Below are 23,317 nucleotides of genomic sequence, written 5' to 3' on the forward strand. Positions count from 1 at the left end.
CAACATCCGGATAGCATCAAACGAGTCGCTCTCACAAATAACATGTCGAAAATCGAACTCTCAATCGAGACCACACAAAACTCTATAGAAAAGCCCGAAAGACCACACAGCCACAAAACGAAAGCATTACGAATAAGGCCACCAAAATCAATTAGCTGCTTGCGCATATCAAAATTGTCATCGGTGTTAAGCTCAACCACATAACCACTAGCGTAGCATAAGAGTTTGATTCATTCACACCTTCACTCATTTTCCATCTTCATTTTCTATCTATTTTTCTCTTTTTTTTTAACCAAATCATTTATCACATCTTTATTTTCTCCCTCTTTTCTTCTCATCTCTCCTCCATCCACAACAAAACATTATTTTAGTGTAAAGAACAAAGCAGTTTGCTAGCTTTTCTTGACCGACACTGAGTTTCTCATTTGTTATTTTCTGCTTAAATAAACCTAAAAATAGTGAAATTAAAAGTGACATTAGTGTATAAGATTGGACCCAAAGGATCATTCTGAAAGTTGAGACATCAAAAGAGACGAATTCCATCATGGCACTTGTACCAACAACAACACCAACCATCAACAATGGTCCACTGATCGCCGAGGTGGACATGGGTTCCGATTCCAACGCCCCCACCGTCCGAGCCACGGTTGTTCAAGCCTCCACCATCTTCTACGACACTCCCGCTACTCTCGGTTCGTCCTTTCTCAATCTTTTGACTTTTTCTCCTTCACTCTATCTGTTCCTACCACTAACTGCTATTTCTACCTTTGACTTTTTATCTGTCACTACCCCTTTTCATTCTGGTATTAAAATTTACTGTCTCTTTCTGATTTCGTGCCTGAAAAGTCATCTGGGGTGGCCCAAATTCATCTTTCATGAACTTGAACTGGATTTGTGGATGATTTTGTGTGCAGATAAGGCTGAGAGATTGCTGGCTGAAGCTGCTGGGTATGGGTCACAGCTTGTTGTGTTTCCAGAAGCGTTTATTGGCGGCTACCCGCGTGGTTCCAATTTTGGTATTATTATTGGAATCCGCACAGCCAAAGGTAGAGAGGATTTTCGCAAGTATCATTCTTCAGCCATAGATGTTCCTGGTATGAGCAACTTCAAACAATACAAGTTACTGGATTTTGATTTAGCACAAATTAACTAATAATTACCATATTACACATGAGACACTTTGTGCCATGCAAAATTAGCACATATGATCTAATAATTGTCCATTAATAGGTTAGGAAATTAGTTTTTTTTAGAATGAGAACTAATATATAATTTGGAATTGACATTCAATTTGTCGTTACAGCCAACCTGGACTGGACCCGGTCTTTTTTAAACCCTCACCTTATCAGGTTTTTTTCGGGTTTATGGACGGGTTTAAATTCGTTCGCGTAAAAAAAAAATCACACGCATTTAAGCCAGTTTCCATTTGGTGTTGAAGGCGTAACATAACTTAATTATAAAAATATTTAAATTGACGCCGTCTGTGGGGATCGAACCCACGACCACGTGGTTAAAAGCCACGCGCTCTACCACTGAGCTAAGAAGGCTTTTACTTTTTAAGTACATATATAAATTTATTCCTTTATGTAATTGTTAATGGTTACTTTAGTAGTTTTTTGCCATGGTAAATTTTTTATTTAATTGTTAATATCTATAAATTGACAGTATAAAATGTTTTACACAATTATTCAATTAGAATTCACAAATCTGCCATGTCATAATTAAATTAATTTAAAAAAAATGAAAAACAAAAATGTAATTGGATGCCTTTGTAAACAAGTATAAATTGTTTACCCTGTCAGTATATATTGATTAAATTCTAATATAACATATATGTATGTATGCAATTTTAAAATATTACTATGATTTAATAAAATTAAGATCTTCCTTTCTGTGTGAAAAATTTGTTTTAAGATGCTAGAATTGGGTTAGTGATGAGCACATTTTCCATTACTATATCTTGTATTGCTGTAGGTCCTGAAGTGGATAGATTGGCTGCAATGGCAGGGAAGTATAAAGTACATTTAGTGATGGGTGTGATAGAGAGGGATGGCTACACACTTTACTGCACAGTTCTCTTCTTTGATTCTCAGGGTCATTATCTAGGAAAGCACAGGAAATTGATGCCAACAGGAATGGAAAGGGTTATGTGGGGATTTGGTGATGGATCAACCATTCCAGTGTTTGAAACTCCCCTTGGAAAAATAGGTGCTGTCATATGCTGGGAGAACAGGATGCCGCTTTTAAGAACAGCAATGTATGCTAAAGGTTAGATTGGATTTTTCATCTTCCAATCACATGCTATGTTGTGACCAATATTACATTATAGTACCACAGAATTCACCTAATAATAGTAATGCTATGTTTGCAACAATTTATTTTTCCTCAGAATCAATTCTGACCCAATCCAGAAGCTGCTCAAACAAACTTTTAGCCAAAATTGATTTTTTATTTAGAATCAATTATAGAAGGAGACATGCTCTTAGAAATTGTTTATGCTTGTAAAACAACCATTACCAGCATTTTGTTATGTTTTACTAAATCTATGGAGCATAGGTGTGGAGATATATTGTGCACCAACAGCTGATGCCAGAGAAGTGTGGCAAGCATCAATGACCCATATTGCTCTTGAAGGTGGATGTTTTGTTTTGTCAGCGAACCAGTTCTGCAGGAGGAAGGATTATCCACCCCCTCCAGAGTATGTTTTCGCAGGCACGGAAGAGGACCTAACACCAGATTCTGTTGTGTGTGCTGGTGGTAGTGTCATTATATCACCATTGGGTAATGTTCTGGCTGGACCGAATTATGAGGGGGAGGCACTCATTTCAGCAGACCTAGGTATATCATGCACAGATTGTTTTCCTTGTCTTCCATTATCAATTGATTTTGCCATTATGAGTTGAATGTTGCACTCTGATTCTTGAAAAAAATTCACAGATCTTGGAGAAATAGCAAGAGCTAAGTTCGATTTTGATGTGGTTGGTCACTATTCAAGGCCTGAAGTGCTTAGCTTGAGTGTCAAGGACCATCCAACAAACCCAGTTACTTTTGCATCAACTTCAACAAAAAGTTGAAGACAAAACCAAGTAGCTTTTCCCTTCATCATCCCTCCAGAACCACTAGTTCCGGACTGGTCCCCAGTTCTAGCCTAATGTGTCATCTTGCGCGTTAATAATTATGCTTGTGAAGTAAGCGGAACTCTTCTTATAATTTGGGTTAGAAACCCGTATTTATTATATCTTGGATGGACGTATGTCCAAGTTGATTTGAACTTGTACAAAGAAATTAAGAAAATATTGGTTTGGTGGTTTAGATGAAGTTAACAAAATTTGGACCCAAAAAATGGATGAACTGAACAAAATGATACTGGAAACTCTGTTTTTCTGTGAAAAGGTGAGAGAATGCTGATTTATTAACTATTTTTACTACCATTTACTTGTTTATTTTAATCACACTTAACACATTAATTGACAAGGTCCTCTTGAATGAAAACTTTCTTAGTGAGTCATTTATCTAAACATACAAAAACCTTTGTGCCAGGTATATTATAACTCAGTGATTGAAATAATGATCGCGGTGCGTGTACGCATTGAGGCAAAAAATGATTGGTGGATCATGCTACAGTGTCAAACATGCCCAAGACCTACATTTATGGTGGTTTTAAACTGCCACATCATATTTTTTTTTATAGTTTCTGATTTTCCATTTTGTGGTGGTCTTAAACTGTCATAAAAGTTGGTGTTTGGACACCTGCGGTGTTCACCAATCATCATCATTGTTATGAGGCCTAATAGTTCCGAACAAATTCTTGCCATAAATTAACGAATTTTTGGATTAGCAAGTTGGAGCTTATGTTTTCTCAAAGCTAGATTTTAAATTAAGGTCCCACCAAATTACAATAACATGGAATATATTAGGAAGAAAACTTTCCAAACAAATATTAAGGGGTGTTAGAATTCTCAAACATTGGTGTTGTTCGGACACTAACAACAATGCAGGTAAGACGCAAAAAGCGGATTTAACTCAGTTGGGGAAAGAACCAATTTCAAATCTCAAATTAAAAACGCGAACTCAAGAAAACAAGCCTGTCAGAGAATTGAAAGGAAAGATTGTGCATGTTATAGGCCTTGTGGCCGTGGGTTTGCGTTGGTGAATGAAAGGAGAAAAGCTTTTGGAAATCACTAGGAAGATGCCTTGGATTAAGTCTTGAGAAGTTGCATGGTTGATGTGCTAGCGCACATGTTTGCCTCATGTAGGACATGTCAGAAGCTAACACACCATAAACGGGTCAAAATATCAACAATTTCCACCAGCAAAGCTCCCAAATATGACATCAAATGGGGAGCATTCAACATCCGAATAGCATCAAACTAGTCGCTCTCACAAATAACATGTCGAAAATTGAACTCAGTCAAGAGCACACAAAACTCAATAGAGAAGTCCAAATAACCACCCAACCGAGAAGTGGAAGTATTATGAATAAGACCACCAAAGCTAATTAGTTGCTTGCGCGTATCAAAATGGCCATCCGTGTTAAGCTTAACCGCATAACCACTAGGGTAAAGACCAAAGCACTTTGCTAGCTTTTCTTGAATACCACTCCTTTTGTCATTTGTCTCTTTTGCCTAAATACAAAAAAAAAGAGTGTATCAGTTTGCTAGCTTTTCTTGAATACCATTCAGTTTCTCATTTGTTCTTTTCTGCCTAAATAAACACGTTTTTAAGAGTGAAATTAGTGAGTAGTGTATAAGATTGGACAGAAAGGATCATTCTGAAATTTGAGACATCCACACAGAAGAAGATGACTTCCAACATTTCACTTGTAACAACTCCTCCTCCTCCAGAGGTGGACATGGGTTCCGATTCCAACGCGCCGACCACCGTCCGAGCCACGGTTGTTCAGGCCTCCACCATCTTCTACGACACTCCTGCCACTCTCGGTTCGTCCTTTCCCACTCTCTACTCTCTCCAATGGTCCAATCAAACTTAACTGCTATTTTTGCCTTTGTCTTCTTCTCTGTCACTACCCTTTTGATTCTGGTGTTAAATTTACTGTCTTTTTGTGATTTTGTGCCGAAAATGCCATCTGGGGTGCCCCAATTGAAGATGTTTCATGAAGTTGAACCCAATTTGTGAATGAATTTTGTGCAGATAAGGCTGAGAGATTGCTGGCTGAAGCTGCTGGGTCTGGGTCAGAGCTTGTGGTGTTTCCAGAAGCGTTTATTGGCGGCTATCCGCGTGGTTCCACTTTTGGTATGGCTGTTGGAAACCGCACAGCCAAAGGTAGAGAGGAGTTCCGCAAGTATCATTCTTCAGCCATTGATGTTCCTGGTAAGACCAACTTCAAATAATAAAGTGTTAGAATATAATATAAAATCATTTATTTGATCATGACAATGGGTCACAAGTCACAACTAGGGGTGTACAAGACCTAGCCCGGTCCATTAACCCGTCCTAGCCCATGTCCATTATACTTGCACCTCATCGGATTTCTTCGGATCTAGGACTTGCTCAGGTTTAAAAATTGGTTTGGTCAATGTTTAGGGTTCGGCGAAGATAAACACAACATGTCTCAACTCGTCTCACTAGCTTTGAAACACGGTGTTGGATATGCAAAAATTGTGCACGGAGGATTATAATTTTCTAAATTAATATCACATAGAGATTTTCAATTTCATGTTTTAGTTGCTTCAAGCCCCCTACAACCCGATTTGTATCTTTGGTGAAATATTATATTAGAAATGTATCTCATTATATAGTTAAATTGGAACTTTGTGCCACGCAAAATTAGCACAAATGATCTGATAAGTGTCTATTAATAGGTAAGGAAATTAGTTTACTTTTTTTACACAATGATAAATATTTAGACTTCCTTGATGAAATTTGAAATTCACATTCAATTTGTTTTTGGGCAACTATCACCTCTTTTTTCAAATAAATATTTACAAACTTGGAAAGGATAATGTCTGCTGTCATTACTTTATTCAGTCCTGAAATTATGATTATGAATCTAAGGTTCAGTTTGGTATGATATAAAAATCTAGGTAAAAGTTTTATGTATATGGACGCCAAGGTGCTGCGGCAAAGTAAGCTTAGCCTTTCTCCGGTCAGCTGATATAGACCTCCCCCATTGGCACTGAGTTTTTAATACAATTTTGTACATTTTTTTACCTGCATTTTCATCTTCATACCAAACCCGTCCTATGTATCAATTTGATGTCACCTTAAAATTGGAAGGGAAGAATCTCGGAATGATTTTTTCTTGTTAAGATTTTTCACCCCTAAATCTTTCACTCTTTGATTCTAAAATATCTTAGTTGTTGTGGGCACACATTTTCCATTAACATGTCTTGTATTGTTATAGGCCCTGAAGTGGATAGATTGGCTGCAATGGCAGGGAAGTATAAAGTACATTTAGTGATGGGTGTGATAGAGAGGGATGGCTACACACTTTACTGCTCAGTTCTCTTCTTTGATTCTCAGGGTCATTATCTAGGAAAGCACAGGAAATTGATGCCAACGGCAATGGAAAGGGTTGTGTGGGGATTTGGTGATGGATCAACCATTCCAGTGTTTGAAACTCCTGTAGGAAAAATAGGTGCTGTCATTTGTTGGGAGAACAGGATGCCGCTTTTAAGAACAGCAATGTATGCGAAAGGTTAGATTGGATTTTTCATCTTCTAATCACATGCTATGACGTGACCAATATTACATAATAGTAGTACCATGTTTGGAACAGTTTTTTTTTCCTCAGAATCAATTGTGGCATCAAGAAGCTTCAAACAAACTTTTTGCCAAATTGATTTTGGATTTAGAATCAATTATAGAAGGAAACATGCACTTAGAAATTGTTTATGCTTGTAAAACAACTAGCCTAACTACCAGCATCTTGTTTTGTTTTGCTAAATCTATGGAGCATAGGTGTGGAGATATATTGTGCACCTACAGCTGATGCCAGGGAAGTGTGGCAAGCATCAATGACCCATATTGCTCTTGAAGGTGGATGTTTTGTTTTGTCTGCGAACCAGTTCTGCAGGAGGAAGGATTATCCACCCCCTCCAGAGTATGTTTTCGCAGGCACGGAAGAGGACCTAACACCAGATTCTGTTGTGTGTGCTGGTGGTAGTGTCATTATATCACCATTGGGTAATGTTCTGGCTGGACCGAATTATGAGGGGGAGGCACTCATTTCAGCAGACCTAGGTATGTCATGCTTGTCTGATATTTACACTTGCTGCTTGGTCTGTGTTATAATAGAGCATTACTTCCTTTAATGATCTCCATAAGCAAGTAAGCACAGATTGTTATGCAGCAAGTCTCTGGTTCCCCGTGCCAGACTTGCTTCAAATTTAGCGGGCTGTTACAGGATTTGGATATATGATTCTAAGTGTGTTTTAGGATTTTTGTTAGGTTGGTAATCTTAGTAGGAGCACTGGACTAGTTCTAGGCTATGTTTGGACATCGATTGATATCAGCTTAAATGAACGTCAGCAAGCACTTCAAAACAAAAAGTGGACGAAACACTTGTTAGAAATTGAGATGAAGTCAGTTCACGTTACACTTAACTGGTATCTAAAGTCTAAATACACACTTTGAGTAGGACAGTGCTTATATTTTACCTAGTAGATTAGTTTATTACACATACATATAATATGTTCAATTTTTTGTGGGAAATATCTTCAACTCTGATAATATCAAGACTAGTTAGTTTTTTCACTTTTCCTCCTTTTTTATTTAACCTTGTAGAACACAATTTCTACTGGGCCAAATATAGATTGTATCCATGTTAGAAAACTTTAAAATAATATTTAAAGGGGTTGTCTAACATACTCCACGGGTTATAATCTCATCCTTGATGGACCATTAGTGTTATTTATACAAATTGGGAAAATTCTCAGGTTGTGGTCTTCATTCTTTCTTTAGTGTTCTGATTTCTGAAGTCCAGTTTAGTTAACCATTATAAAGATAGTTCTTCTTGAATAGAAGAGAAAAAACTTCATACTTGGAAACCTGCAGGGATCTTATATTTCATAAGAAAAGAGCTAAAATGACATGAAAATTGTCAGCCAAACTAATGGAACTCATTGAGGTTGTTTTTTATAAGCTCAGAAAATTATGAAGCAATGTGATTCTATTTGTGTTTAAACTTTAGGAGACCAAATTGAACTGTTATCACATTAGATGGGACTAAGAATATGTCTCTAGGGCTTTCATGAAGGTCCTTTATTATAGATTGTTTTCCTTGTCTTCCATTATCAATTGATTTTGCCATTAGTTGAATGTTGCACTCTGATTCTTGAAAAAATTCACAGATCTTGGAGAAATAGCAAGAGCTAAGTTCGATTTTGATGTGGTTGGACACTATTCAAGGCCTGAAGTGCTTAGCTTGAGTGTGAAGGACCATCCAACAAACCCAGTTACTTTTGCATCAACTTCAACAAAAGTTGAAGACAAAACCAAGTAGTATTTCACTTCTTCGTCCCTTCAGAATCACTAGTTCTGGACCAGTCCCAGTTCTAGCCTAATGTCTCATCTTTTGTGTTAATAGTAATGATTATGTTTGGATATCCGTAAACTAAAGTAAACGGAACTCTTAGAATTTGGATTAAAAGCCTGTATTCGTGACACCAAGCTTGTATCCAAACACATTATATTTTGGATACGTCGAAGTTGATTTGAACTTGTACAAAGAAATTAAGAAAATATTGGTTTGGTTTAGGTGAAGTTAACAAAATCTGGACCCAAAAAATGGATGAACTGAACAAAATGATACTGGAAACTCGTATATCGGGTGGAAAGGTGTGTATGTCATTTTCCTCACCAATACCACCTATTGCCTTTTTGGAAACAATGTGCTGTTGCTTGTTATAACAAAGAACATTGCTAACAGGTACAAAACGAAAATACCGAATAGTTATATAAATATGGCATTGTGTCCGTATCAATATTTCTAAACCAATGGAAATATACCATGATTTTAAAATTGTTACATTTCGTTTGGTATGATCAAGCATTTTTTTGTTTAACAAAGATCAAACCATGGGTATGTTTGATTGTTTTGTAAAAGAAGTGGCCAATGGTAACAATGGGTAGCCATACAAATCGTGAGTGGTAAATAAAATTGAACGAAAGGTTCATTCTGAAATTTGAGACATCCACAGAGAAGAGAGTCCACTTCCAACATGGCACTTGTAACAACAACTCCTCCTCCACAGATGGACATGGGTTCCGATTCCAACGCGCCGACCACCGTCCGAGCCACGGTTGTTCAGGCCTCCACCATCTTCTACGACACTCCCGCCACTCTCGGTTCGTCCTTTCCCACTCTCTACCCCAAATGATGATCTTTCTTGAACTTGAACCGAATTTGTGAATGCATGCATTTCTGTTCTGTGTGTACGTACGTGCAGATAAGGCTGAGAGGTTGGTGGCTGAAGCCGCTGGGAATGGATCACAGCTTGTGGTTTTTCCAGAAGCGTTTATTGGCGGCTATCCGCGTGGTTCCAATTTTGGTGTTATTATTGGAAGCCGCACAGCCAAAGGTAGAGAGGATTTTCGCAAGTATCATTCTTCAGCCATTGATGTGCCTGGTAAGAGCAAGTTCAAACAATACAAGTATAAGCTTCTTTTAAATACATTGTATTTTCAACCGAGTAATGATACATTCACGTTTTACTTTCTCTTTCATTTCATTTCATTTCTACTTATTTCTTCTTATCTCTCTCTGCATTTCTTGTCACATCACATATAATATCACTTATTTCTTACATTTACACAAGGTGGAGGTGGAAAATGATGATGCACTTAACATTATTCTTTTCAACCCTGGATAATATAGTTAAAGTACTTGTTAATTTTTTTTTCTCCATGGCAATGGGTCACAACTAGGGGTGTACAACACCTAGCCCGATCCATTAACCCGTCCTAGCCCATGTCCATTAAATATCCATCTCATCATCGGGTTTTTTCTAATCTAGGACTTGCTCAGGTTTAAAAAATTGGCCAGGTTAATGTTTCGGGTTGGGCGAAGATAAACACATCATATCCCAACTCGTCCCACTAGCTTTGAAACACGGTTTTCGATATGCATAAATTGTGAACGGAGTATTAGAATTTCCTAAATGAACATCAGATAGAGATTTTCAATCTCATGTTATAGTTGCTCAAAGGATACAACAACCCGATACGAATCTATGGTGAAATTAGCACAAATGATCTCTGTGTCATGCAAAATTAGCACAAATGATCTAATAATGGTTCATTAATAGGTTAGAAAATTAGTTTTTTTTTTTAAGAATGAGAAATATATATATAGTGTTTTTTACCTGCGCGTTGCACGGGAAATACATCTATTATATTTGATAGGTCAATTAATACCTTGATCATTAAAAATATAATAAACAACTGATAAAATAGAAGAATATGAAATGATGAGCAAAGTGGACAAAAAGTCTTAAATTAAAACCCTTGTTGCATTGATTGAACTTCGTACAATTGAATAACTAATAAAAAAATTGGTTAACCAAATCTCAAATTATGCAAAACATATTAGGGGATGTGGTTTAATGATGGCTAATAAACAATAGTTGATTTAATCTACAATGAAAAAAAGAGAAAAGATTCTTTATGTACGTGATTATGCGAGTTCATTTTTTACACAATAAAATAAACTAAGTTTGACCCATATCAACATGAAGTCGTTTCACATTCTTCATAGCCTAAAGACAATAACACAAATTATAGATATGAAGAATCACGAATAAAGCATTCAGAACACATTTTAATTTTAGAAAAAAAAGAATGTACCGCGAAATTTGTTATTGTATTTGATACATTAATTAATACTTAATGAAGGTACTTTCTTGTTAAAATATATTTCTTCCCGTAGGAGAATTTAACTCCTATAATAATTTGTACAAAAAAATTAAAGTGGACTATATTATTATGTAGTAAAAAATTAACATCAAACTATATTATATTATGTTTTTCTTGTAACAACAAAAAAATTCCGATGAAATCTTATTAACATTTATTTTTATGTAGAAGTATTTTCATGTAAAATATTATTCCTATATATAAAAGCTTTTAGGCTCTTTCTAATACATTTAGATCCAGCTTCTCCTTACTCTCGGGATGCCTGGAAGTCTTTTCTCAAGTCTATCTGGTGGGTAATATCGATGAAGATGATGACACCCACCATACCTTGCTTGCTTCAAGGTCGATCTCTTGTATCCTCCTCCTGCCGAAGACTTTAAGAGTAAACCTTGTCATTCCAACTTTCATCGATCGAGTTTAAGTTGCTTTTTCTGTTGATCCAGGTGATAAAGCTTACTAAGGCAACCTCTTCTTTTGTCTATCTCCCAATATAAGAAGCATGTTGCTTTGCTCTTATAGTAGTACTAATAGGCGTACTTTAGAACAAATTTCTAGCGAAGGTCTTGACAGTTTGGAACTGAAAGGTTTGGTTCATTAATAATATCTAGTAGTTTCATCATGCTATTCTGCTTTTGAGCTTGTTGTACTTACCGGAGCATTTCCGCGATAAAAAAATTCAGAATAGTAAAGCAGTCGTAGTATACTCCCTTTACTTGCTCTAGTGCTCAAGTGATAGCTGGGTGCATACTGTTTGCATCTGAATTATATATAAAAGACTCTTAAAAACAACTACTTAATTCTCCATTACAAAGAATATACATTACATCAGAACCTAATTATTATTTGTCAGTGACATAAGTGTCGAAAATAATAGTAATGGAAATTTCGAATGGTGTGGATAAGGGTTAAAAGTCCAATCTCATAAGAAAGAAAAATCTCCATTTACATCAAAATCTCTCTCAGATTTCTCTACCTCACTATCACCACCGTTTTTCTTATAAATTATCCACAAACACACTCACAAATTCCACACAGTACCTAACATCATATGCAAATTTTGTTTTCACTGCAACCAGAGTCTGTTCTCTGGCATAAAAAAACACTTCATAAAGTAAGAAGGTATCACATTTTGAATTTAAATCTTTAAAATATTTATTTCTAATTAAAAAATCAAATGAAACTTGCTTCCAAATCAGCAGCAATCCTAGGTGCTATTCCTGATTGTTGTCCAACTTTAACATGAATTAATATGAACTCATGCTAATTCAAATGAAACTTGCTTCCAAATCAGCAGACCACCAAACATAATAGCAATATGTGCAACATCAATCTAGCAATGATAGTGCAAAGATAGCAATCAAATTTGCAGACAGATATGAAAGCCAAAGAATGAATTGAAGCCACTTTTTGGCTATGACCTTCTAGTGGTTTCCATAACCAATCAGATCTATTTGTAAGGGGAAACTAATCACATGCTACTAAAGAAGATGAATGGAAGAAAACCCCTCTAGAAATTTTAGACCCATTATATTTGTTGAACGGCTAAAACAACTCATTGCTTTATGTAGCACGGTTGTTGAAAGTACAATAACCAAATCAAAAACATATGTTGATACTAAATTGTAATGTGATAATTACACACTCATGCAAGCAAGACTTCTAATCACACTAAAGTTTGATTAATTGAACCATAGTAGAACAATGATTAATTATAAAATCTAATATTGCCTTCTAAAAGTGACTTTTAATATATGTAATAATGATAGATAGATGTAGAATTGATGAACTAAGTCAGTAAAACTATATATGCATCACAGTAGTGCAACATCAAACACACATCTATATCTCTTATCTGGTGAATATATACATATGCATCACAGTAGTGCAACACCAAACACACATCTCTATCTCTTATCTGGTGAATATATACATATAATGGACTGAGAAAAACCTCCATGAGTACTGGTCTCACATGTTTCGTGGCTTACTTGAAATGAGAGCAAGATAAGATCTTGAGTCATCAATCATGTTTCATCTTCAGCTAGCTGAGAATCAGAGAGTGTAGTCAGAAAGAGGTATGCACCTCATTGTCGTTCTGTACCTACGGATAAATTCATGTCAAATGTTTCCAAGGAAGCCAAGGAAATCAATTTATTGTTAAAACATTGGTTTAGGCGTTTAGCATATTAGAAAGGATAGCACCAGTTTTAAAAGTCTAACCTCAATAGTATAGCTTGAGCGAACAAAGATGAGCAGTAAAATCTCATCCATGATATGTAGTTCTGTAGTTGTAACGGCAAGCACCAACAATAATAATTAATTTCCTCGGTGCAAGAAGCAGGCAAAAAGAAAAAATTACCAAATAAAAAAGTTGCAATGAAAAAAATCTACAACTTCTCATTTCTCTCCCCTCAATTCTTTCACTCCCTCAATCCACTTCACTGACAATGATTAGGTTAATCAAAACATACACAGATCAATGTTTCACCTCCTATAACATAGGACACAAATTTTAGATGCAAATTAAGAAAAACGAATAAAATAGAATCACATACAAAGGAGAATCAGAAAACATAAAAAACAAATCAAAATATTGCAAAATTTCATATAGAATATAAAATGGACTCACCATCCATGGCTTCCAAAGAATCTCTTTTGGTGGAATATCTATAAAAAAAACCTGAAGAAAAGAATTTGAAATTAGCAAGGCAAGTGATGAACGAAATTGACCTTGAAGTCAAACATGAGTGAATGAAAGTTAAAGGTAAAGTAAAATAAAATTGAAAAAAACCATAACATATTATGCACGCAAAGGAAGAAAATAATTTGAAACCTCCCTCTGCAACCTTCCCAATCAGTCTAAGGCAGCAAATCGGAGGGATGCGATTGCAAGTCGATGGCAAAGTGGTTCCGTTGAGAGATGAGACGATTTTGTGGGGGTGGTTCCGTTCAGTAGAGAGATGAGATGAAAATTGCAAGGAGATGAATTCCATGGAGGAGATAGTGGAGGTAGACAGGGTTTTAAGAGGGTTTTTGTTATATTAAGATAAAATACAGAAATAAACAACATAAATCCTAATCAAATCTAAAATTTAAAAATGTACTAAATAAAAATAGATAAAAACTATCAAAATCTAGCAAATCACAATAAAAACTCATAAAATCCGGAATTAATTAAAAATCCGAAAATTCAATAAAAATACCATAAAAATTAATTAATACTCTAAAAATAAATCAAAAATAAATTAAGATAAAATCAAGAAATAAAAAACTTAAATCCTAATCAAATCTAAAATTTAAAGACGTATTTTTTTATTAAGGAGAAATAAGGTATGGAAAAATCAGGGCACATGTGGCAAGTGGGGCCAAGGAGAAAGAGCTTACATGTAAAATATTAGGTGAGAATTAACCTGGGAGCGACACGTCACTAACTTGGCCTGTGAGAGCGACACGTCATGCTAGAAGTTGTTCTTTTCTAATATATATTGATATATATATATATATATATATATATATATATATATATAATTCTTTGATGGAATTTGAAATAGACATTCAATTTGTTTTTCAGGTCAATCTGGATTCGTTCATTTATGACCTTTTTTTAAAAACTCACATCTTATCGGGTTTCTTCAAGTTTATGAACAAGTTCAGCTTTTTAAACTGGCCCGATCAACATTTAAGGAACACAATCAGTCCCAATTATATATTTAATAACTATACATTGTCCGCATTAAAAAAAATCACACACATTTAAGCCAGTTTCCATGTGGTGTCGGAGGCATAACAAAACTTGATTGTAAAATATCCAAATTGACGCCGTCTGTGGGGATCGAACCCACGACCACGTGGTTAAAAGCCACGCGCTCTACCACTGAGCTAAGAAGGCATTTACTTTCTAAGTACATATATATATATATATTTAATCATTTATGTAATTGTTAATTGTTACTTTAATTGTTTTTTATCATGGCAAAATTGTTATTTAATTGTTAACATCTATAAATAAAAAAATTGAAAGAGTTAATATCTATAAATTGACAGTATAAAAAAAATTTACACAATCATTTAATTACAACTCACAATTCTTCCATTTCATAATTAAATTAATTTTAAAAAAATGAAAAACGGAAATATGTAATTGGATGTCTTTGTGAACAACTATAAATTGTTTACCCTGTCAGTATATACTGATTAAATTCTAATATACCTTATATGTATGTATCCAATTTTAAAATATTATTATGATTTACTAAAATTAAGATCTTCCTATTCTGTGTGAAAATCTTGTTTTAAGATGCTAGAATTGGGTTTTTTTTTTGACAGATAGAATTGGGTTAGTGATGAGCACTTTAGTTAATTTGTATGAAGTTATATATTTGTTTTCTTAGTCTTATTGTTGGGCAACTATCAACTCTTTTGTTGGAAAGGATAATGTCTGCTGATCACATTACTTTATTCAGTCCTAGAATTATGCATGATTATGAATTTAAAGTTCAGTTTGGTATGCTATATAAATCTGGGTAAAAGTTTTATGTGTGTGGACGCCAAGGTGTGCCTTTCTCCGGTCAGCTGATATAGACTCCCCCCATTGGCACTGAGTTTTGTATATATTTTTATCTGCTCGTCTAAGTATCAATTTGATGTCACCTTAAAATTGGAAGGGAAGAATCTGGGAATGTGTGTTTCATGTAAAGATTTTTCACCCCTAAATGTTTCACTCTTTGATTCTGAAAGATCAAAGTTGCTATGGACACACACATTTTCCATTAATATATATCTTGTATTGCTGTAGGTCCTGAAGTGGATAAATTGGCAGCAATGGCAGGGAAGTATAAAGTACATTTAGTGATAGGTGTGATCGAGAGGGATGGCTACACACTTTACTGCACAGCTCTCTTCTTTGATTCTCAGGGTCATTATCTAGGAAAGCACAGGAAAATAATGCCAACAGCAATGGAACGAGTTATGTGGGGATTTGGTGATGGATCAACCATTCCAGTGTTTGACACTCCTCTTGGAAAAATAGGTGCTGTCATTTGTTGGGAGAACAAGATGCCGCTTTTAAGAACAGCAATGTATGCTAAAGGTTTGATTGGATTTTTCATCTCCTAATCACTTGCCATGTTGTGACCAACATTACATAATAGTAATACCATGTTTGGATCAATTTATTTTTCCTCAGAATCAATTTTGGCACCTAGAAGCTACTCATATAAACTTTTTCCGATAATTGATTTTTGATTTAGAATCAGTTATAGAAGGAAACACGCACTTAGAAATTGTTTATGCTTGTAAAACAACCAGCCTAGCTACCAGCATTTTGTTATGGTTTACTAAATCTATATGGAGCATAGGTGTGGAGATATATTGTGCACCAACAGCTGATGACAGGAAAACGTGGCAAGCATCAATGACCCATATTGCTCTTGAAGGTGGGTGTTTTGTTTTATCAGCAAACCAGTTCATTAGGAGGAAGGATTATCCACCCCCTCCAGAGTATGTTTTCTCCGGCACAGAAGAAGACCTAACACCAGATTCTGTTGTGTGTGTTGGTGGTAGTGTCATTATATCACCATTGGGTAATGTTCTGGCTGGACCGAATTATGAGGGGGAGGCACTCATCTCAGCAGACCTAGGTATGTCATGCTTGTCTGATATCATATGTTCAATTTTTTTGGAAAATATCTGTAACTAATAATATCAATACTATTTTTTTTTCCACTTTTCCTCCTTTTTCTTATAATCTTGTTGAACACAATTTCAACCAGGCCAAATATAGATAGTATCTATGTTAGAAAACTTTGAAATAATATTTAAAGGGTTGTCTAACTTACTCCACAGGTTATAACCCCATCCTTGATGGACGACTAGTGTTATTTATACAAATTGGGAAATTTCTCAGGATGTGGTCTCCATATTTTCTTTAGTGTTCTGATTTCTAAAGTCCAGTTTAGTTAAACATTATACAGATAATTCTACTTGAACAGAAGGGAAACAGATGAAACTTCATACATGGAAAGCTGCAAGGATCTTAGATTTCATAAGAAAATTGCTAAAATGACATGTGAAAATGATCAACCAAACTAATGGAACTCATTGAGGTTGTTTTTTATCAGCTCAAAAAATTATGAAGCAACGTAGTTCTATTTGTGTGAACTTTATCAATTAATTTTGCCATTTTGAGTTGAATGTTGCACTCTGATTCTTGAAAAAATTTCACAGATCTTGGAGAAATAGCAAGAGCTAAGCTCGATTTTGATGTGGTTGGACACTATTCAAGGCCTGAAGTGCTTAGCTTGAGTGTCAAGGACCATCCAACAAACCCAGTTACTTTTGCATCAACTTCAACAAAAGTTGAAGACAAAACCAAGTAGTTTTTCACTTCATCGTCCCTCCAGAATCACTAGTTCTGGACCAGTCCCCATTTCTAGCTTAATGTGTCATCTTTTGTGTTAATAATTATGATTGTGTTTCGATATCCTTAAATTAAAGTAAACGAAACTCTTATAATTTGGGTTAAAAGCCCGTATCCGTTACACCAAGTTGATATCCAAACACACATTATTTTTTTGGATGGATTTACATCCAAGTTAATTTGAACTGGTACAATAAATTACGAATATTTTGATGTGGTTTGGATGAAGTTAACACAATTGCACCTTAATAAAGGATGAACTGAGCAAAATGATACTGGTAACTCATTTTCTGCCTTTCTTACTTTATTTTATTAGTGAAAAGGTAAGAGATTGCTGTTTTTATTAACTAGCTATTTTTACTACCATTTACTTGTTTTTTTTAAATCACAATTAACCCATTAATTGACATGGTCCTCTTGAATGAAAGCTTTCTTCTTGAGATATTTATCTAAACACACAAATACCCTTTGTTGTGCCTGGTGTATTATAACTAAATGTATTGAAATAATGATAGTAGTTCGTGTATGCCTTATGACTTATGAGCAGGGATGAAAATAGGCTAGGCTTTGTTTAAATAGGTCTGGCCTGTTTCAAAAATTTAAGACTTAAGTCTGGCCTGTTATCTGTTATAGGCTTTATTTTTAGTGTGAGCCTTGATCTATTATAAGTCCGGCTTGGCCTGGTAGCCTATTTAAATGTCTGATTTATCATATGATATTCAAGTATACCAACAAATCTATTTGTAAACATATCAATAAACTAATAGCTAACGAGAAAATATAATAATATCATTATATCGTCTAAGTCAAAGTCAGCAATCTCTATGTATAGAGGTTTATAAGGTTTGGTAAGTATATAGTTTAACATACTTAAACATATAAATAAGTAAATACGTATATAATTTTCATATATTATAATAGAAATTCACTGTAAAAATAATAAAATAATTCATTTTAAATAGGTCCGCCCGTTATGTTTACAATGCTTTCTAAGTGGCCTAAGCTTGGTCTTTTTAACTAAAAGGGCTTTTCAAAAAGCTTGAGCCTTGTCTACTTATTAATTTGGTCTGATCTGGTCTGGGTCTGATGTAGGCTAGGCCATAACTCATGTCGGCAATCTGACCTACTTTCATCCATACTTATGAGGCCTAATAGTTCCAGATAAATTCCTTATACAAGATATCGATGAATTTTTGGATTAGCAAATTCCTAATACAAGAAATCGATGAATTTTTGGATTAGCAAGCTGGAGCTTATGTTTTCTCAAATCTAGATTTCAAATTAAGGTACCACAAAATTAGATTTCAAACATTGGTTATACAAGTCATATCAGTACTATCTGCACACAAAGGAAAGCACATAAAAACTCTCTTTTACATATTTTTTTAACCAAGATATCTTCCCGATCAATAGTCGTAACACTAATTTGTCGGTGTTCTAAAGGGAAAAAAACCGACCAATAAGTTTTTTTTTCTTTTCACAAAAGTTTTCTCTTTTTCATATGAATTTAATTATTTGGATACGTTTAATAAACATAAATGAAAGCCGTTATGGTTAAATTATCTGAGTGGCCCACTCACACGATGCTTGATTCCTAGATCCAAACGGAGACAATATACAAGAATACAGAATCCTAATATTTGTATCGTTGGGGTTGGAAGTATCCAATAATAATGTTATCTGTGAGGCTGTCACTCTCAGCAATGTCTCATTTAGATCACAACCACACAGCTAAAACATAAATTGAGTCCTCATATTAATTGGATAATGTTTCATTCACACTCATTAAAAAGTACTTCATCCGTTTCAAAACTATTGTAGTTTTAACTTTTTTATTTTGTTCCAAAATCATTGTTGTTTTACATATCCAAAGCACTTTATATCATTCTCTTCCATTCATGCCCTCATTTAATATTACATCACCCAAGTATCACCTCTTAATTCCACCAATCACAATTCTCACCAATTAGTTGACCAATGATTTTCATTCTCTCTCTTTCATATAACTCATATTAAATAAGGGTGTTTCAGTCAAATTATAACATCAATTAATGAATTCTTAATCTTTGTGCATAACCCTTAAACTACAATAGTTTTGGAACGGAGGGAGTAGAAAAGAAGTGGAGATAGGAGAGTTAGAAAAAAAAGAGTAAGAGGCATGATATATGATAGAATTGTCAAAAAAGAAAGATAAATAGAAAATAGAGTGACAATTAAATGAAGATGTAAATGAATCATCACCAGCTTTAGCTTTTAGTAGTATAGTCCTTGTTCTTATTTCCCTTGTATATGCATCCAAAAAGGTTCCATTATTTCCTTTTGAACAACGTGCCAATGACATGGCTAGCCACCAATTTTTGTCCCCCCTGGATTAAATAACCTGTTCAAATTAGAACATTCCCATACCTTTCTGCATGTTGGAAACCCTTCAGCAAGTGATTCTGAAGCACAAGTCAGATCTTATGAAAAAAAGTTGATTTATATTATGCTATTTGCTTTTTTTTTCTCTAACGCACTTGAAAACATAAAGTGAACAAAACCTTTTTCATGAATTAGATTGTAATTCGTTCACATTGCATCCAACTGATGTCCAAATAAATATTAACTAGCAGCTTCTGGTCAAGTCATAGCAGAAAACTACATTGTTAATCTATTAAATATGTACATGTTTCTTGCTATAGCTTTAACAGTTACCACATTTACCAATTCCAATGATAAGGCTTGCACATATTCAGTCTAGGAATGACAGCATTTACAGTTTGGAACAGAAATAATAGAAACTATCAATGATAAATAACCTCCTACCATTACCAATCAGGCAATCTCTAACAAAACTCTTCAAACATCTGGATTTTCTCCCTGCAGCCTCTAGCTTCAAATTGTATCACCTTCCAAGGCAAGAAGAGCATTTTTCCCAGCTTCTTCCCCAGTGCATTGCAGAGTTAACAGTTGATCATTTCTCTGAACAGGATTGGAACATGGCATGGAGTCTTGTAAACCCTTGATTGTCCTATTGCTCTGAGCTTCATCCTTATCATCTTGTATCCGAGCTCGTGAGAGAAGTTCAAGTGATGTCTCAGGATCAAGATGATTAGAACCTTCAAGAATATCATTGATGACAAAATCCCTCTTCTTAAAACTCGAAGTTCTCTTGTTGAAGCAAATACTTCCCCACTGAATTCCAGAGAGAGATTTTCTCCCTATACTGTCAACTGAAACTCTCTTTGAGTCATCTTGAGTAGCATCTTCAAAAGCATAACTCCACATGCAGCCTCTATTATCCATGCTTAATTCAATGGAATGAAGATCACTCTCATCCGAGTCATTATCTCCATCATCATCATCTCCAACATCCAAACCATTGTCTTTCTCTGCATTTCGTAATCCCCCATAGATATTGTTGAAATAAGCCTCAAGATCCTTGATTTTTTCACACTCTGGAGAAACAACCCCATTTTCTTCATCTTTAGTTCTCATAAAGCACTCAAACTCATTCCTCAGCTTTTCTAGTACATCATTTTTCTCCTCAAATTGATACTTAGCCTCTGAAAGCTTCATCTGAACTCTCTCCTCGCGCAAAACATCTGCTAGCTGAAGCATTTCCCTCTCCTTTTCCACCTCTTCTCGAACTTTAGCCGACTCCCTTTTCAATTCCTCTACCTGCGCTCTGTCTTCCCCAATACCATTGGCTAATTCATCACAAATTTGCTCTAGAATTTCCTTTGCACGTTTCTCCCTTTCAAGCTCTTTGGATGCTTTCAAATGGGAAGCTTTTACATTAGCCATTTCCTTGGCAATCTTTTTATTCAACCGCTCAGTCTGCCTTCTTAACTTCTTCTCCACCTTAAGCTCTTCAGCTGCGTTTTTTAAGGCATCATGAATCTTTTCTCGCTCTCTACTTTTCCATGCAGCCTTTTCTTCTGCAAAGCACTTAATGACATACTCCATGTCATTCTGGTTTGAGCGATCTTCATGGATGAGTAGATCAATTTGGTGGCAAACCCGATCAAGCTCACTACCCAGAGCTAAGATAAGGGACTTGGTTGATGATTGATGCTCTCTAATGCATACTTGATTTAATACCTTTAGAAGCTTCTTCGATGTAGAAAGGCCACTTCTAGCTTCCTTCAGACGGCTCTTCACTCCATCAGTGCATTTGCCACAATTCTTCTGCATTTCAAGTTTTCAACATGATTCAGTTTCATCCTTCCCAATAACCAAGAGAGGAAAAATATTAAGAAACCATTATGCGTTATGGAATTTTAAACAAGTTCATCTGATCTATATATATTTTAATCTCTAATCTTGATACATCAAACCATGCAAAGGACATATCACACCAGTTCAGAATGTTTGGATCCACTTAAAATTCTCCCAGAACCAGTTTTTACTCTACAAAAGTTACCCTCCTACTAAACTTTTTCTCAATCACTCCTCTTTGAAACGTGAAAATCAACGGACTTTCCAAACACATATTTAGTGTATATGTGAAAATCCTTCTACGATTGATTATGAAGTCTGTGGAGAAGCTTATGCAAGTAGCTTCTAGGCACCATAACTGATTATGAGAAAAGAGAAGTTGATCGAAACATGCTTTAAAACAATACTAGTGATTTCTTAGGAGCTAAGAGGTCATAGTTGCTACATCGAAATTCAAACCAATTTTAGTATTTTGATAGAGTCCTAGTAAACAGTAAACAACTTATAAAAAAATTATCATGGCCACACAACTTGTGTCAAGTGCATATGCATTATTGTAATCCATCTTCCTTTACATATATTAAATAACTAATTAAGCCCAGATAAAAAAATATTAAAACAAACTGGATGATAATTATGAAAATGATGAATGCTATGCATATTACATTACCTCAATCAAACGGGCACTGCTACAGGAATCTAAACCCTCCAACAAGTAATCACCAGATTGAAGCTGATGAGATAACCCTGACACTCTTCTTTTATGGCCATCACCTTCAAACCCTTTCATTCTCTGCCCAAATAGAGAAACACACAGCTTCATACCAAACCCAATGAACCAGAAAAAAAAAAAGTGAAACTTGACATGAATTTACCTCTAAAAGAGGGCTCTGAGATGGATCTGACATATGTGGCCTCAACAATCCCGATCTAGAACTAGAAAAGTTCGCAGCTTTGTCTCTACCTCGAACTGGGTCAGCAGAAGGTAAATCATTGATTTCCCAGAGAGTAGCAGCGAGTTTTCTGGCTGAAACAGAAAGCTCTTTGTCTTTTGGTGGCAACTGAGAATGGTGAAGTGGTGGAGTAGCCATAGAAGGAGGTGTTGTGCTAGTTTTCCACAAGGGAACAGGGGTGGTCGACCCTGCTTTCTTCCCCACCAGAATTGCTCTCTTGAATCGGTATTTTCGAACCAGAGATGAGGAAGAGGAAGAGGAACAACCTCGTTTCCTGATTTTGTTGACAATACCTTCGTTGTTGAGGTTGTTGTTGTTGTTGGTGTGATGAAGATGAATTGAGGACATGGTGGTGATGAGAATTGTGTGCTAGGTTCATGCCAGTTGTTTCACCATCATCATCATCATGATCACTATTTAAGCCTTGAATTTAGCAAAGTGGGTCATGAAAGATCTTCTTCTTCTTCTACTGCTACTGTGACTGGTGTTTGAATGTTGAAAGGGGTTTGTGAGGACCAGAAAAAGTGGGAAAATGACAAAATAATTGGGGGAGAAACGTTTGAGGAGGAAAGAAAAGGAAATGTTGAGAGGGAAAGAAAGAGAGAAAAAGGGTGAGAAGACTTCTTTTAGGTGCAAAGTGTGAGAAATCTTGTGAGAGGGAAAGGGGGCAGACCATGGTAGTCGATATGTATCCCGATACGATACGAAAATCAACCAAACGATACGTATCTCATGACCGTATCTTTTTGTGTTCGTATCGTGACCTGTATCGCACATATCGCATGAGTATTGCACGATACGTATCCCGATACGATACAAAAACAGTTTTTCAAATGTCGTTTCATCTTACTCTCCTAGAAATTAGGGAGTG

At 35.4% G+C, this 23,317-nt stretch overlaps 4 protein-coding genes and 2 non-coding genes across 7 annotated transcripts; 3 read left to right on the plus strand and 3 right to left on the minus strand.

Annotated features, from left to right (window-relative positions):
• The first annotated feature begins 458 nt into the window (after positions 1–458).
• Positions 459–3,312, plus strand: LOC130747117 (bifunctional nitrilase/nitrile hydratase NIT4A). Of its 2 annotated transcripts, none has more exons than XM_057599958.1 (5): positions 459–692; positions 915–1,046; positions 1,975–2,268; positions 2,557–2,838; positions 2,938–3,312. In XM_057599958.1, the coding sequence occupies exons 1-5, from the start codon at positions 545–547 to the stop codon at positions 3,072–3,074; spliced, it is 993 nt and encodes a 330-aa protein (XP_057455941.1). In that variant the 5' UTR covers positions 459–544; the 3' UTR covers positions 3,075–3,312. The 2 variants fall into 2 exon arrangements, with proteins under 2 accessions (XP_057455941.1, XP_057455940.1); XM_057599957.1 differs by having other exon boundaries at positions 461–692; positions 915–1,094.
• Positions 1,476–1,547, minus strand: TRNAK-UUU (transfer RNA lysine (anticodon UUU)). The gene has a single exon. It is a non-coding gene; the product is annotated as a tRNA-Lys (tRNA).
• A 1,314-nt stretch (positions 3,313–4,626) lies between the features above and the next one.
• On the plus strand, positions 4,627–8,734 carry LOC130747116 (bifunctional nitrilase/nitrile hydratase NIT4A-like). The gene is made up of 5 exons (XM_057599956.1): positions 4,627–4,940; positions 5,152–5,331; positions 6,365–6,658; positions 6,922–7,203; positions 8,313–8,734. Exons 1-5 carry the CDS (start codon positions 4,802–4,804, stop codon positions 8,462–8,464), a joined length of 1,047 nt encoding a protein of 348 aa, XP_057455939.1. The 5' UTR covers positions 4,627–4,801; the 3' UTR covers positions 8,465–8,734.
• Positions 8,735–8,854: 120 nt separating this feature from the next.
• Positions 8,855–17,472, plus strand: LOC130747119 (bifunctional nitrilase/nitrile hydratase NIT4A-like). The gene is made up of 5 exons (XM_057599959.1): positions 8,855–9,309; positions 9,411–9,590; positions 15,671–15,964; positions 16,233–16,514; positions 17,101–17,472. Exons 1-5 carry the CDS (start codon positions 9,183–9,185, stop codon positions 17,250–17,252), a joined length of 1,035 nt encoding a protein of 344 aa, XP_057455942.1. The 5' UTR covers positions 8,855–9,182; the 3' UTR covers positions 17,253–17,472.
• Positions 14,693–14,764, minus strand: TRNAK-UUU (transfer RNA lysine (anticodon UUU)). The gene has a single exon. It is a non-coding gene; the product is annotated as a tRNA-Lys (tRNA).
• A 2,362-nt stretch (positions 17,473–19,834) lies between the features above and the next one.
• Positions 19,835–23,081, minus strand: LOC130747120 (uncharacterized protein At5g41620-like). Its single transcript, XM_057599960.1, has 3 exons — positions 22,369–23,081; positions 22,164–22,286; positions 19,835–21,463 (listed from the first exon to the last, which is right to left on the minus strand). The coding sequence occupies exons 1-3, from the start codon at positions 22,792–22,794 to the stop codon at positions 20,168–20,170; spliced, it is 1,845 nt and encodes a 614-aa protein (XP_057455943.1). The 5' UTR covers positions 22,795–23,081; the 3' UTR covers positions 19,835–20,167.
• Between the last annotated feature and the right edge of the window lie 236 nt (positions 23,082–23,317).

Source organism: Lotus japonicus, chromosome 3 (assembly GCF_012489685.1).
Source record: "Lotus japonicus ecotype B-129 chromosome 3, LjGifu_v1.2".
Classification (NCBI taxonomy): Eukaryota; Viridiplantae; Streptophyta; class Magnoliopsida; order Fabales; family Fabaceae; genus Lotus; species Lotus japonicus.